Source organism: Culex quinquefasciatus, chromosome 1 (assembly GCF_015732765.1).
Source record: "Culex quinquefasciatus strain JHB chromosome 1, VPISU_Cqui_1.0_pri_paternal, whole genome shotgun sequence".
NCBI lineage: Eukaryota > Metazoa > Arthropoda > Insecta > Diptera > Culicidae > Culex > Culex quinquefasciatus.
Genome location: NC_051861.1, coordinates 43,712,834 through 43,728,834, shown reverse-complemented (window position 1 = coordinate 43,728,834; position 16,001 = coordinate 43,712,834). Strand labels below are relative to the sequence as shown.

General features: G+C 33.2%; 1 protein-coding gene and 1 long non-coding RNA gene across 2 annotated transcripts; one reads left to right on the top strand and one right to left on the bottom strand.

The window, feature by feature from the left end:
* Window positions 1-642: 642 nt before the first annotated feature.
* Window positions 643-4,399, bottom strand: LOC6033705 (endoplasmin homolog). Its single transcript, XM_001844076.2, has 2 exons — window positions 4,209-4,399; window positions 643-3,347 (listed from the first exon to the last, which is right to left on the bottom strand). The coding sequence occupies exons 1-2, from the start codon at window positions 4,252-4,254 to the stop codon at window positions 1,009-1,011; spliced, it is 2,385 nt and encodes a 794-aa protein (XP_001844128.1). The 5' UTR covers window positions 4,255-4,399; the 3' UTR covers window positions 643-1,008.
* A 24-nt stretch (window positions 4,400-4,423) lies between these two features.
* On the top strand, window positions 4,424-5,059 carry LOC119765474. The gene is made up of 2 exons (XR_005276756.1): window positions 4,424-4,783; window positions 4,845-5,059. It is a non-coding gene; the product is annotated as an uncharacterized LOC119765474 (long non-coding RNA).
* The last annotated feature ends 10,942 nt before the right edge of the window (window positions 5,060-16,001 follow it).

Genomic DNA, 16,001 nt, shown 5'->3' with positions numbered 1-16,001 from the left:
AATATCTGAAACGGCCTAACTGGGACGAATAGGGAAATATACTGCAAACGCGGAGAGCTCAGAAATTAAAGAACGTCGGAACGTACAAACAAAAATACGGAGTAACAATTTCAGTCGCTTTTTTTCAGTTGCAAATTTTTCTACAAATGACAATTATGCGTAGCACTGGTTGACTGGTTGGTGCGTCTCAAACTACCAATCCAAAGGTGTGTCAAATTTTATGTTCCATTTGTGCCGCTCTACGCATAATTGTCCCATGTTCAAAAAAGTGCAACTGAGAAAAACGCGATTGAAATTTTCGACCGTTTTCTGTGTTTCTACGCATAATTGTCCCGCTGGTTCCTGTTGGCATTGCATGTCCCTCAACTCCCCAGTTAGCAGTGTATTACTCTTATTTGTAATCCTCTTGCTATACAACAGGTAAACAAGAAACAATACGTAGTAACACTAATGATTCCGTGAAACAAAATACTTGGTGGGACAACAATGCGTAGAAGTTCAATCTTGGGAATTGGTGTCTGCCCAACTATGAAAACTACCTTTACTGCTTAGCGTTACAAGCAATTGGGTGCTAAAATGACATAAAAATTGACATAGGGCTTTAGGACTTAGTATAATGTGAAATAAAAACAACATAGGCAATTCATTTCAATAGTTCATTTTATTTTCTTATTTATGTTTTGTTTTCACAAAAAATGCTATTTGTCACAATGCTTTACACTCTAACTTTATCAGTTACCAAAATCAATCAATGTGATGACACTGCACAATGTTGTACGTAGTAGCTTAATAAATAAAGAACTTGTTCTTTTACAATTTGGACGCTTAACGAGACGAGCATCGAAAACATGCCGCCTTATCGTCGTTGCTCGTTTGTTTTGTTCATGCCAATCAGAGCTGAGGAAATTACTAGCTTGACTACAAATGGAATTAAATCAGTCTCTTAACACACTAAACTCAGTCACACGCGTTCGCTCTTCACATACTTATTCCCACTCCGACTTTGATTTACAGCTCGTCATGTTCATCCTCGGCGTTGATGTCCTCCTCCTCGTCCTTGCCAGCATCGTCCGCTGCTTCAGGCTCGTCGATAAATTCCTCCGGTTCCGGCTGCTCGTCCAGCGACACTCCCAACGTTTGCCGCATCATGCGCTCGATACTGTCGGCAAAGTCCGACGTCTCCGGCAGGTGGAAACCGGATCGCAGCGTGGCAGTGTTGAACATCAGGACGGCCATGTCCTTGGCGACAACGTCTTCGCTGTCGGCATCCACGCGGCGCAGAAGCTCACGCATCAACGGATGGCGCGGGTTGATTTCGAGAGTCTTGCGCTGGTTCAGGTAGTACTGGCGTTGAGGATCATCCGTCTTCTGATGGGCGTTGGCCATGGCCAGTCGTTCCATGTTACCGGTCCAACCGAACATGGACGCAACCAGAGCGCATGGCGAGTTGGACAGACGCTCGGAAACCTGAGCCTTGGCGATCTTGTCCTTGAGAGCGACATCGTTCAGCCACTTCAGCAGCGGTTCGAATTCCGTCTTGAGTTCCTCGAAGCGAGCCTTGGATTCTTCCGATTCGTTCAGCACGAAGCCTTCCTTGGCGACGTTCTGGAACTTCTTGCCATCGAACTCGGGCAGAGCGGAGATGCTGTACTCATCGACGGCTTCAACCAGGTACAGAACTTCAAAGCCACGCGACAGCAGACGCTCGACGAATGGAGACTTTTCGACTTCGGCACGGCTCGATCCGGCGATAAAGTAGATGTGTTCCTGCTTCGGCTTCATGCGCGTCACGTACTCCGACAGGCCGGTGTACTCCTTGGAGCTCTTTCCGTTGGACGACTGGAAACGTAACAGCTTGGCCAAACGCGACCGGTTGCTGGGGTCTTCCATGATTCCGAGCTTGATGTTGGTGGAGAATTCCTTCCAGAACTTCTCGTACGTTTCCTTGTCGATCTTCTTGATCATGTCCAGCGCCTTGCGGACCAGCTTCTTCTTGATGACCTTGATCAGCTTGTGCTGCTGGAGCGTTTCACGGGACACGTTCAGAGGCAGATCATCGGAATCAACCACACCACGGATAAAGTTCAAGTAGTTGGGCATCATGTCGTTGAACTCGTCAGTGATGAACACGCGACGCACGTACAGCTTAATATTGTCCGCCTTGGTACCATACTTGTTGAAGCTCTCTGATGGCTGAACCTTAGGAATGTACAGCAGCGACTTGAAGGTAACTTCTCCTTCGGCCACAAAGTGAGTGTGAGTCAGCGGTTCGGACGTGTCCTTGGTGAGGCTCTTGTAGAATTCAGTGTACTCGTCTTCGGTAACGTCGTTCGGTTTGCGCGTCCAGATGGGCTTGCTGTCGTTCATGATTTCCCAATCGTAGACGGTCTTCTTGATCTTCTTGGTCTTTGGCTTGTCCTCTTCCGCTTCTTCTTCCACCTTTCCGTCTTCTTCCTCGGTTTGATCTTCGTCCTTCTTTTCGGGCTTTTCCGTTGGCTCGTCCTCCACCGGTACTTCCTCCTCGACTTCCTTGCTGGTCCACATGTAGATCGGGAAGTTGATAAACTGCGAGTACTTCTTGATCAGTTGCTTTACGGTGTCCTCCTCCAGGAAGTCCAAAGCCTCTTCCTTCAGATGCAACGAAACCTGCGAACCTCGCTGCAGAGTGTTTCCACGTGGGTCCTCAACGATGCTGAAACTGGCCGCGTCCGACTCCCAGATGTACTGCTTGTCGTCGTTGTGCTTCGTTGTCACCACGACGCGATCCGCCACCAGGAAGGCCGAGTAGAAACCGACGCCAAACTGTCCAATCATGTCGTTGACGTCCTGGCCCTCGGTTTTCGTTTCCTGCATCTTGGAGAGGAAATCGGCCGTGCCGGACTTGGCGATCGTACCCAGATTGTTGACCAGATCCTGCTTCGTCATACCGATACCGGTGTCGATAATGTGCAGCACCTTGCCGTCCTTGTCGGCCTTGATTTTGACCTCGAGATTTTCGTTCGTGTCCAACACGCCGGGATTGGTCAGCGAAAGCAGGCGGATCTTGTCCAGCGCATCCGAGGCGTTCGAGATGAGCTCACGCAGGAAGATCTCCTTGTTGCGGTACAGCGAGTTGATGATCAGTTTCATCATCCGATTGACTTCGGCCTGGAAGGTGAACTTTTCGGACTTTTCACGCAGCTCCTTGATCTGGGCCACGTTCAAACCGTCCAGCTTGATGGCTTCCTCCTCGCGCTGGATTGCCTCGGCATCGGTGCGGGAACCCTGCTTGGACGCTCCCAGATTTAGCTCGACCACCGGCAGATCCTCCGTGTCGGCATCTTCCGCTGCGCGGACCGTAGAGATTCCTGCAATTATGAAAAGATATTTTGGTATCATTTCGAATAGTAACTAACAGACATGCATCGGTAAACAAGTTCTTTTAAAAGAGGAGTTAGAGTTTTGAGATCGATTTGTTTATTTATTTTCCATGATATCCACATACAAAAACACCGTAAGTTGGCCCTCAATAATAAAATAAACATAGAACTACTCCAAGCATGCCCAGGTCCGAATTTTCAAAAGATGACGTGGTCGAAATATGAAGTCGTAACTTGATATTGGTCCACATAACATTTTATTCTAAATGTTGTTTTAGTTTTCAAATCTTTGGTATTTCAAGTTACATATTTTCTGTTACATATTTTTTTAATTTAATCTTGATCATAAGTCTGTAAAATAGAAAACGATAGAAAAGCTAAGAATTATTCCCATGATAGAAGCAGATACATAATAAGAATTAAACACTGACGTGGCCTTTTTGTGAGCTCTGATTAAATTGCAAAACATGTTTATTTTTGTACAATTAAAAAACATTCAATGTAATTTTCAGCATCATCAATAAATAGCTCAAACTAGTTTTGGTTCAAAACTAATCAACTAGCATTTCAAGGACTTTGCTGAATCTGGGATTCCCCAATCATAGCCATCAATGGAAATTCCAAAAAATATTCAGTAGCAATTGTAGCAGCCTTTGAACAAACTGATAACGCACCCGACACAACCTGGGCCAATCACCACGTAGTCAACTTCTTAGCATAATTTCGGGAATGTTCCAAAGCTAGTAGCAAGCGGGGGCAAGGGTGCGGCGCCCAGAGGGCGCAGCAGTTTCAAGATGAACGACAACCCCCGAAAAGTCCCGTTATTCATTAGAACCACTAAGAACTCACCTGTAAACAGGAATACTCCCACCACCAGAAGTACCAGATACTTCATGCTCGTCCCCGGGGGTACGCGCGTCCTTCCTACCAAGCTGGATATTGCACGGGCAACGGGGGTTGAATCTCCACCGGAAAACGCCTTCTTCGACTTTTACCTGCTTCTCCAAGCGAGAACCGAACTGTAAATGAGACAAAGTGCGCTGTCAAATGTGAAGAAAAGTGAGAGGCGATTTGGCGCACGCTGATTGGTACAAATCACCGGCTCAACAGTGCGGCCAGGGTTTTTGATTTTTTAAATAGCCCTGTTAGACTGAAGTCCCGCGGTCGTGCAATTCGAAGCGTTATCTGCTCGATGTCGATTGAGTCCTGCCATTTTCGAGCGTTTGTCGTGCGTTTTGATCGAATGTCAAATAGGCGACATCTAGTGCGTGTAAAAATCTTGGCAGGCGTTGATAAAAATTATTGACAGATAAATTTTCGTGGGTTTCCAACGTGATAAGTTTTTTTTCGAAGTGAAATTATATTTTGTGAAAAAAGCAGATTCTGGGCAGGATGGAACCTAGACCTACCAATAAACTAATGAGGTAATGAATATTTAAATTATGGTTTGTTCAGACTTTTTGTTAAACCAGATTTTTATTTTAGATGGAGTTGAAAAAATCAAACGGCCACCGAGGATAAGACCAAGGATGTACCCAACCCGAGTTCCCAGCTTGGCATCTGTGCACTACGAAACAAAAAAAGCCACCCCTGCACAAATATATTGGAATTTGTTCAATCAAATCTTTAGGTGGAAAAATTAAATGTGACATATTACCCTTACCTTCATTTGACAACTATAATAAAAAAGAATAGTTTGCAAATAAAAGTTCTTTATTTTTCATCAAATCAACCCAGAAAATCCGAAACGAGAGCACCCGACAATGGCAGGACAATCTAAATAACAAAGTCGCCCGAAATCGGCCCGACAACGGCCCGTCAACGTCGATTTTCTCAAACGTCGATTTCGACGATCGTCGGACAAAGTGTTGCATATACGCACGAAAAGGGCCCGAATTCCGTCGGACAAACCGACGGAATTCGGGCCGTTTTGTCGAGCCGTCCGGCGGTTTTCGGGCCGTTGTCGGCCCGGTCCGTCTGTCAGGGAGGTTTCGTTAGATTTGCGAGGTTTTCTTTTGAGTTGGACGAAAATAATGTTTCGTAAAAATGGCAACGCTGCTAACGCGTCAATCGTTTTCGTCGAACCGTTTGAACGCAAACTTGTACGCAAGTTAGATAATCAAAATCTGGTAACCCTTTTTATAACAAGGATATACTGCCGTTTTACGGCGATATGATGTATACGCCATTGAGGTGATTTTGCTGTAGACACGATTTTCTGTTTTTGTTCATTTTTTCAATTTAAAATGACTAATTTGAGGTCTGCTCTGTAGAAACTGTTAAAAAGTACAATAAAAATGTGGCCCCTACAAAATTTTTTGTTTTTTCCTATTCTTTTCGATTTTAAACCACAAACATCATTTGGCCGTAAAAATAGCATTAAAAAATCACTACTTTTCCTGCCCAATGATGTATGTATACATTGCTCGATCAAAGCTGGCTTTATTTTTTGTGCCAGCTATTTTGATAGCTGAGTGGATCCCGTAATGCATTGTCCACGTGGATACTTTAAGGGGGGGAGGTATTAGGGAGCGTTCTTTTATTACGTAACGCAGTTGGGGGAGGGGGTCGGATGCCGTGTTACGCTCCATACAAAATTTTTAAAATTTGTATGGAAATTTTGTTAATCACGGTGGGTAAGAAGGGGATTATTATGCAACTTGCATGCACCTCGGAAATTCCTCCTGGAGGTTGTTGGGGAGACTATTCTGAGTCAGAAAAATCGATTTCTAAAATATTCTGTCGGTGAAAACTGATTTTATCTCGATTTGAAGTTAAAAAACCTAATATTTCACCTAAAACCTCAAAAATACGTCTAAAATATCGGTCTAACTCTGGACAAAGATGTCAATTTTTATCCAAATATCAATTCTTAGTTCTCAAAATATATTCTTGACATAGTACACCATAAATCGGTCCATTACTTGAGTCCCAGCGTCATGAGAATGTGTAAAATAGTGTTTTTTCTTTAAAAATATTTTCAAATTGGTCTGGTAAATAAACTGTCATGTCTGAATTCCAAAACTAACGTTGTAGCATTGTTGCAAACAAAATGAAGAACAATTTTGCAGAAAAAAGAATGAAATTTTATCCATTTTCAGTAACGTTATGACCATTTTAATGGGAAAATTGTTGCCAATTTTCGAAATTCTTCGATATTTAACTCATTCCTGTTATTAACAGCTACTACGATCATACTCAGTAGGATGTAACAAAAATTACTTTTGGCGGGCATTCAGGGCTGGTTCCGGTGGGCATACTGAGCTCAAATCTCAAATATGACCTTGATTGAACTTAATTGGAGCTGTTGCTTTGCATTTTAATTTTAAATGAGATTTTACCAGTAAAAAACAAGGTTTTTCAAAAATGTAGATTTTTAGGCACATTGGCCACTAAAGCGTTTATCTTCAACATCATTGGCATGTAGGACAGATCCTTGCGCATGTTTTGGTATAATAACATTGAAGTTTTGAGCAAAATTAAATGGCGCGTCGCCTATCTTTTCTGCTGAGCTGTTTTTTTTGAAAAAAAAAAAAATCAAGACATTGAAGGCCTAAGCTCCAGAGTGCTTCAATTCAATGTTATATATACCAAAACATGCACAAGGAAATGTCCTACATGCCAATGATGTTGAAGATAAACGCTTTAGTGGCTAAAGTGCCTAAAAATCTACATTTTTGAAAAACCATGTTTTTTACTGGTTAAATCTCATTTAAAATTGAAATGCAAAGCGACAGCTCCAATTAAGTTCAATCAAGCTCATATTTGAGATTTGAGCTCAGTATGCCCACCGGAACCAGCCCCTGAATGCCCGCTAAAAAGTAATTTTTGTTACATCCTACTGAGTATGATCGTAGTAGCTATTAATAACAGGAATAAGTTAAATATCGAAGAATTTCGAAAATTGGCAACAATTTTCCCACTAAAATGGTCATAACGTTACTGAAAATGGATAAAATTTCATTCTTTTTTCTGCAAAATTGTTCTTCATTTTGTTTGCAACAATGCTACAACGTTAGTTTTGGAATTCAGACATGACAGTTTATTTACCAGACCAATTTGAAAATATTTTAAAGAAAAAACACTATTTTACACATTCTCATGACGCTGGGACTCAAGTAATGGACCGATTTATGGTGTACTATGTCAAGAATATATTTTGGGAACTAAGAATTGATATTTGGATGAAAATTGACATCTTTGTCCAGAGTTAGACCGAGATTTTAGACGTATTTTTGAGGTTTTAGGTGAAATATTAGGTTTTTTAACATCAAATCAAGATAAAATCAGTTTTCACCGACAGAATATTTTGGAAATCGATTTTTCTGACTCAGAATAGTCTCCCCAACAACCTCCAGGAGGAATTTCCGAGGTGCATGCAAGTTGCATAATAATCCCCTTCTTACCCACCGTGTATTGTTACGAGGGGGGGGGGGTCTAAAAATCCGATTTTTTGCGTTACGTAATAAAATAACGCTCCCTTAGCGATTGTCTATGCTCCATAAACACATTTTTTGCATGAACAATTGTCAGCAAGGGAGGTGGGTGAGTCTAGAATTTTCAAAAAAGTGTCTACGTGGATGTGGATAAGGTGTCATCCATTGAGTACGTCACATTAATATCAGCCAAAATTTACTGCACCCCCCTTTGTCACGATTTCCCTATGCTTTTAACACGCAATGTCGCGCTTGCTCAAAACCCCCCTCTTCCCTCAGAACGTGACGTACTTTATGGATGACGCCTAATGGACGTCCCCTGAAGAATTAAATTGAAATAATGTATTAAAATATTTCCCAGTCTTGATTTGGTCCCAAAAACTTCAAATCAACATTCAAACAGTATTGAATTTGACTTCTATCAATTGTATACATACATCATGATGAGTAAAATTGGCGTATACATCATTGTTTGTTTGCTTAATAAAATGGGCCCCAGAGCAGTTTTTTGAAAAATTCTTTCGTCAGGAGGTAGCTTATAAGATTCTTTATCAGACTGTACAATAAAATTGAAAATGTCCAAAATGGCGTATACATCATATCGCCGTAAAACGGCAGTATAGAGCTTTATGACGTTTCACGTACTCACACTAGCGCACCATTTGGTTTTGCTGGCTGACAAAATTTAACCTCACTTTATTTTCGTGTGGCAGTGCGTGGGCGAATGGTTACGCTGTCCGCTTTGTAAGCGGATGATTCTGGGTTCGATTCCCATCTGCTGCAACCTTCCATCGGATGAGGAAGTAAAATGTCGGTCCCGGCCTTGGTTGTTGTTAGGCTGTTAAGTCATTCCAGGTGTAGGAGTCTAGGAGTCGTCTCTGTAGGGCATGGATAGGGCAAATATAAATAATAATAAAATAAAATATGTGAAATGAATAATCATCTTATAAACAATAACAATAAATGGCAAAGCGAGGGTTAATTTGATCAGAACGCCATAAAAAGAGAAAATGAGTGAGATGACAGCAGAAACTAGCGAGCGTGTGTGAGAGAAAAGAGAAATCGGGTTGTAAGGGCATCTCCACCGCAGAGATCTAATTGCGTGGCAAACCTATCGGTTGGATCCCCAGTTTTAGCTTTGCTCCGTACCTAATGCACGTTTTCGCACCGCTGGGAGCTAATTTGGCAACCGAATCAAGCCCACTGCGGGGATCTAATTTATTTATTTTCAAATTCTAGCCGTTTTGTTGATCGGAATTAATAAAACTACATTCTAGCATGATAGAACATGCTTCCAATTGCATTATATGTCCTAATTGTTTACTTACATCAATAAAATATCATTTTCAAATTTTTAAAAGAGTTTATCCGATTTGCTCCCGACATGTTTGCACCCCAACTTTCGCACCGCGGGTAGCAAAGCTAAAGCTAAATTAGCCTTCGAGTTCATTCAGCGAAGAAAAAGTTCATCGGGGATCCGTCGAGTAGCCAAGATAGGTGCTCGAGAAGTCCCCGAGCTGCCGGTGGCTAATGTTTTCAGCGATTTTTAGAATTATTTGTCTATGTTTGGTTGAAGTTGCATTTATTTTGATTTTCAAATTTGAATGAATATTGAAAAAATCAGTACTTTAATTCAAAACAACTTTATTAAATTGGAAAATTGCGTTTTTTATCATTATTAAGTATTTTTTAAATAACAAATAATCAACCACCTATTTTTGATATAAGCAAATCATCACAGAAAATTTAAACATTTTTGAATTATGTATTAAAATTCAAATATATATCAAGAATTTTCCTTTTTGTATGCGACTGAAAACGTTTCCATATAATAATATTGAAAATTCCCGCCAAATCTCATGCAGAATTTTGAAATTAAATGGACAGATATAGTTTTTTGGTCGAAATGAGTAAAAACCTCGGTAAAAACAGAAATTGTCTTTATAGCTGTCGGCCACTATTTCTAGTACCAACCAGCAACCTCTGGATTGTGAGTCCAGTGCGCTGTCCAATTGATCCACACGGAAATGAAAGAAACCAGAGTGAAAATAAACTTGACTGTTATCATACAAATATCTATTAACTGACTGAAAAACTCAATATAAAAAAAAATAAATTTGGAAATTCTAAACAAAATTTATGTAGAAGTGAATAATAATTTTAATATTAAAGTATTTATTTTATTCAGAAATTACATGTCGAAATTACAAAAGCTTAAAAATCTAAAATTTAGATATTCGAAAAAATAAATTTACGAAAAACCCGAAATTCTAACATTCAAAAACACTATTTTTGACGGTTTCCACGCGAAATCGACCACTCAAAATCCGGACCATCTCCGATCTTAATAAAACTTGCTGGATTGTTTGTCCTACTCAAATCAACAACTCCTGTGCACTCAGTTTAGTAATTCACAATGGCATTTGACTTTTAGGAATTCTTTTAGTTTTAAATTATTGGTAATTACTTTTAAATTGAAAAAATCATATCTTTCGAAGCAGATGTTCAAAAAATCGATCGAAAGTGTGTTTTAACGAAAATCGTGCGCTCTTTTCAATGAAAATATTTCCAAAAGCCAAAACTTTCATTTTCGATCAAAAAACAGCCAAAAATCGAATTTTCTTCGAAAATCAGGCTGAATACACCCTTAGATTCAAATTTTGCCATTACCATTCGAAAGAGCGGAAAATGTCCTACTTTTCTTCCATAGACACCAAGTTGGAGCGAAAGCGTTTTCGAGTGGTTTGTAAATAAAAACCTTTTTTCGTTTTTTTTTATTTTTTTCCAAAAAACTAAATTACATGTTTTATGGCAAATTTTGTAACAGATCCCATTTTTAAACTTAAAATAAAGTTCTGCTTCCGTGTTTTTGAGTTTTTCCTTGACCTACCAGTTTCAAAGACATATAAAAGGAACGAAATAATTACTAAAGATAACCAAAAAGGTGCACTTAAGGTAACATTTCCTGAACCTCTTTTATTATGGAAAAATGTTTATCTCACTCGTCAGTGTTGTTAATACCTGCAAAATAATTTTTTTCCTGTTTTTTTTTTTGCTCTTAGGGTGATTCCTGTCGCGTCAGGGTGGTTCAAAGATGACAATTTTGAGTATTTTTTAATAATCATTGTCAAACGCCGTTTAGACTGAACTCATGCGTATTTTTCCTTGAAAGCCAAATTAGTCACTTTCCATGTACAAAGTGGATAACTTAAGTTGGTTTAAACAATGTCAAGTTGTTTTTGGAAATATGTGTTTTTTTTTGCAAAATCGCCATAATTGTCATTTTAAAGCACACCCTGACGTGCCTGGCACGAGCACCTTAGAGTTTGGCCATGCTGTTTGCCTGGAAAATTGTTGTAAGTTACTTAGCAGAATTTTGTAAGATGTTCAATAATTTGTCAACGTGTTTTTTTCCTACAATTAAAATATAATTAAAATCCAACACAGGATTTTTTATTTGTTATCCTGAGAATAATTTAAGTAATAGTAGGACGAAAAGGGAATAAATATCACAGAATTTACAAAAGTTGTTGTAGCTTTTCAGAGATTTGATGAAATAGCATGTTTATTCTGCAAATTTATTCTTGATATAATTAGCTTCAAATCTACGCAAATTGTTTTGATAAACACGAATAAATGATGTTTCCAGATGAATTTGGAAAATAAAATGAGAAATTTTTTTTTTGCAGGTATTAACAACACTGACGAGTGAGATAAACATTTTTCCATAATAAAAGAGGTTCAGGAAATTTTACCTTAAGTGCACCTTTTTTGGTTATCTTTAGTAATTATTTCGTTCCATTTATATGTATTTGAAACTGGTACGTCAAGGAAAACTCAAAACACGGAAGCAGAACTTTATTTTAAGTTTAAAAATGGGATCTGTTACAAAATTTGCCATAAAACATGTAATTTAGTTTTTGGAAAAAATAAAAATCGAAAAAAGGTTTTTATTTACAAACCACTCGAAAACGCTTTCGCTCCAACTTGGTGTCTATGGAAGAAAAGTAGGAAATTGTCCGCTCTTTCGAATGGTAATGGCAAAATTTGAATCTAAGGGTGTATTCAGCCTGATTTTCGAAGAAAATTCGGTTTTTTGCAGTTTTTAGATCGAAAATGAAAGTTTCGGCTTTTGAAAATATTTTCATTGAAAAGAGCGCACGATTTTCGTTAAAACACACTTTCGATCGATTTTTTGAACATCTGCTTCGAAAGATATGATTTTTTCAATTTAAAAGTAATTACCAATAATTTAAAACTAAAAGAATTCCTAAAAGTCAAATGCCATTGTGAATTACTAAACTGAGTGCACAGGAGTTGTTGATTTGAGTAGGACAAACGATCCAGCAAGTTTTATTAAGATCGGAAATGGTCCGGTTCAAAATCGTATTTTTATGGTCGTTTTCGCGTGGAAACCGTCTTTTATCAAAAATTGAATTCAAAATCAGGAATTTTAAAATTTATGAATGTAAGAATTTGTGAATTTAAGAATTTATGAATTTAAGAACTTAAGAACTTAAGAACTTAAGAACTTAAGAATTTAGGAATTTAAGAATTTAAGAATTCAAGAATTTAAGAATTTAAGAATTTAAGAATTTAAGAATTTAAGAATTTAAGAATTTAAGAATTTAAGAATTTAAGAATTTAAGAATTTAAGAATTTAAGAATTTAAGAATTTAAGAATTTAAGAATTTAAGAATTTAAGAATTTAAGAATTTAAGAATTTAAGAATTTAAGAATTTAAGAATTTAAGAATTTAAGAATTTAAGAATTTAAGAATTTAAGAATTTAAGAATTTAAGAATTTAAGAATTTAAGAATTTAAGAATTTAAGAATTTAAGAATTTAAGAATTTAAGAATTTAAGAATTTAAGAATTTAAGAATTTAAGAATTTAAGAATTTAAGAATTTAAGAATTTAAGAATTTAAGAATTTAAGAATTTAAGAATTTAAGAATTTAAGAATTTAAGAATTTAAGAATTTAAGAATTTAAGAATTTAAGAATTTAAGAATTTAAGAATTTAAGAATTTAAGAATTTAAGAATTTAAGAATTTAAGAATTTAAGAATTTAAGAATTTAAGAATTTAAGAATTTAAGAATTAAGAATTTAAGAATTTAAGAATTTAAGAATTTAAGAATTTAAGAATTTAAGAATTTAAGAATTTAAGAATTTAAGAATTTAAGAATTTAAGAATTTAAGAATTTAAGAATTTAAGAATTTAAGATTTTAAGAATTTAAGAATTTAAGAATTTAAGAATTTAAGAATTTAAGAATTTAAGAATTTAAGAATTTAAGAATTTAAGAATTTAAGAATTTAAGAATTTAAGAATTTAAGAATTTAAGAATTTAAGAATTTAAGAATTTAAGAATTTAAGAATTTAAGAATTTAAGAATTTAAGAATTTAAGAATTTAAGAATTTAAGAATTTAAGAATTTAAGAATTTAAGAATTTAAGAATTTAAGAATTTAAGAATTTAAGAATTTAAGAATTTAAGAATTTAAGAATTTAAGAATTTAAGAATTTAAGAATTTAAGAATTTAAGAATTTAAGAATTTAAGAATTTAAGAATTTAAGAATTTAAGAATTTAAGAATTTAAGATTATAAGAATTTAAGAATTTAAGAATTTAAGAATTTAAGAATTTAAGAATTTAAGAATTTAAGAATTTAAGAATTTAAGAATTTAAGAATTTAAGAATTTAAGAATTTAAGAATTTAAGAATTTAAGAATTTAAGAATTTAAGAATTTAAGAATTTAAGAATTTAAGAATTTAAGAATTTAAGAATTTAAGAATTTAAGAATTTAAGAATTTAAGAATTTAAGAATTTAAGAATTTAAGAATTTAAGAATTTAAGAATTTAAGAATTTAAGAATTTAAGAATTTAAGAATTTAAGAATTTAAGAATTTAAGAATTTAAGAATTTAAGAATTTAAGAATTAAGAATTTAAGAATTTAAGAATTTAAGAATTTAAGAATTTAAGAATTTAAGAATTTAAGAATTTAAGAATTTAAGAATTTAAGAATTTAAGAATTTAAGAATTTAAGAATTTAAGAATTTAAGAATTTAAGAATTTAAGAATTTAAGAATTTAAGAATTTAAGAATTTAAGAATTTAAGAATTTAAGAATTAAGAATTTAAGAATTTAAGAATTTAAGAATTTAAGAATTTAAGAATTTAAGAATTTAAGAATTTAAGAATTTAAGAATTTAAGAATTTAAGAATTTAAGAATTTAAGAATTTAAGAATTTAAGAATTTAAGAATTTAAGAATTTAAGAATTTAAGAATTTAAGAATTTAAGAATTTAAGAATTTAAGAATTTAAGAATTTAAGAATTTAAGAATTCAAAAATTTAAAAATTTAAGAATTTTAGAATTTTAGAATTTTAGAATTTTAGAATTTTAGAATTTTAGAATTTTAGAATTTTAGAATTTTAGAATTTTAGAATTTTAGAATTTTAGAATTTTAGAATTTTAGAATTTTAGAATTTTAGAATTTTAGAATTTAGAATTTTAGAATTTTAGAATTTTAGAATTTTAGAATTTTAGAATTTTAGAATTTTAGAATTTTAGAATTTTAGAATTTTAGAATTTTAGAATTTTAGAATTTTAGAATTTAGAATTTTAGAATTTAGAATTTTAGAATTTTAGAATTTAGAATTTTAGAATTTAGAATTTTAGAATTTTAGAATTTTGAATTTTAGAATTTTAGAATTTTAGAATTTTAGAATTTAGAAATTTTAGAATTTAGAATTTAGAATTTAGAATTTTAGAATTTTAGAATTTTTAAATTTTAGAATTTTAGAATTTTAGAATTTTAGAATTTTAGAATTTAAGAATTTTAGAATTTTAGAATTTTAGAATTTTAGAATTTAAATTTAGAATTTAAGAATTTAAGAATTTAAGAATTTAAGAATTTAAGAATTTAAGAATTTAAGAATTTTAAGAATTTAAGAATTTAAGAATTTAAGAATTTAAGAATTTAAGAATTTAAGAATTTAAGAATTTAAGAATTTGAATTTAAGAATTTAAGAATTTAAGAATTTAAGAATTTAAGAATTTAAGAATTTAAGAATTTAAGAATTTAAGAATTTAAGAATTTAAGAATTTAAGAATTTAAGAATTTAAGAATTTAAGAATTTAAGAATTAAGAATTCTTCTAAGAATTTAAGAATTCTAAGAATTTAAGAATTTAAGAATTTAAGAATTTAAGAATTTAAGAATTTAAGAATTTAGAATTTAAGAATTTAAGAATTTAAGAATTTAAGAATTTAAGAATTTAAGAATTTAAGAATTTTAATTAAAATTTAAGAATTTAAGAATTTAAGAGAATTAAGAATTTAAGAACTATTAATTTCAAGTAGAATTAAGAATTTAAGAATTTAAGAATTTAAGAATTTAAGAATTCAAGAATTAAGAATTTAAGAACTTCAAGAACTTCAAGAATCTTAAGAACTAAGAATCTAAGAATCCCAAGAACTCTAAGAATCCTTAAGAATCTAAGAATCCTAAGAATCCCAAGAATTTAAGAATTTTTTAAGAATTCTAAGAACTTTAAGAATTTGAATCCAAGAATTTAAGAATTTAAGAATTTAAGAATTTAAGAATTTAAGAATTTAAGAATTTAAGAATTTTAAGAATTTTAAGAATTTAAGAATTTAAGAATTTAAGAATTCAAGAATTTAAGAATTTAAGAATTTAAGAATTTAAGAATTTAAGAATTTAAGAATTTAAGAATTTAAGAATTCTAAGAATTTAAGAATTTAAGAATTTAAGAATTTAAGAATTTAAGAATTTAAGAATTTAAGAATTTAAGAATTTAAGAATTTAAGAATTTAAGAATTTAAGAATTTGAAGAAATTTAAGAATTTAAGAATTTTAAGAATTTAAGAATTTAATTTAAGAATTTAAGAATTTAAGAATTTAAGAATTTAAGAATTTAAGAATTTAAGAATTTAAGAATTTAAGAATTTAAGAATTTAAAGAATTTAAGAATTTAAGAATTTAAGAATTTAAGAATTTAAGAATTTAAGAATTTAAGAATTTAAAGAATTTAAGAATTTAAGAATTTAAGAATTTAAGAATTTAAGAATTTAAGAATTTAAGAATTTAAGAATTTAAGAATTTAAGAATTTATGAATTAAGAATTTAAGAATTTAAGAATTTAAGAATTTAAGAATTTAAGAATTTAAGAATTTAAGAATTA

Bases quoted from the DNA above. Each gene is read 5' to 3' on its own strand.
- LOC6033705 (XM_001844076.2), bottom strand. From the start codon at position 4,254: ATGAAGTATCTGGTACTTCTGGTGGTGGGAGTATTCCTGTTTACAG. The intron at 3,348-4,208 runs GTGAGTTCTTAG...TCATAATTGCAG, and splicing joins GGGAGTATTCCTGTTTACAG to GAATCTCTACGGTCCGCGCA.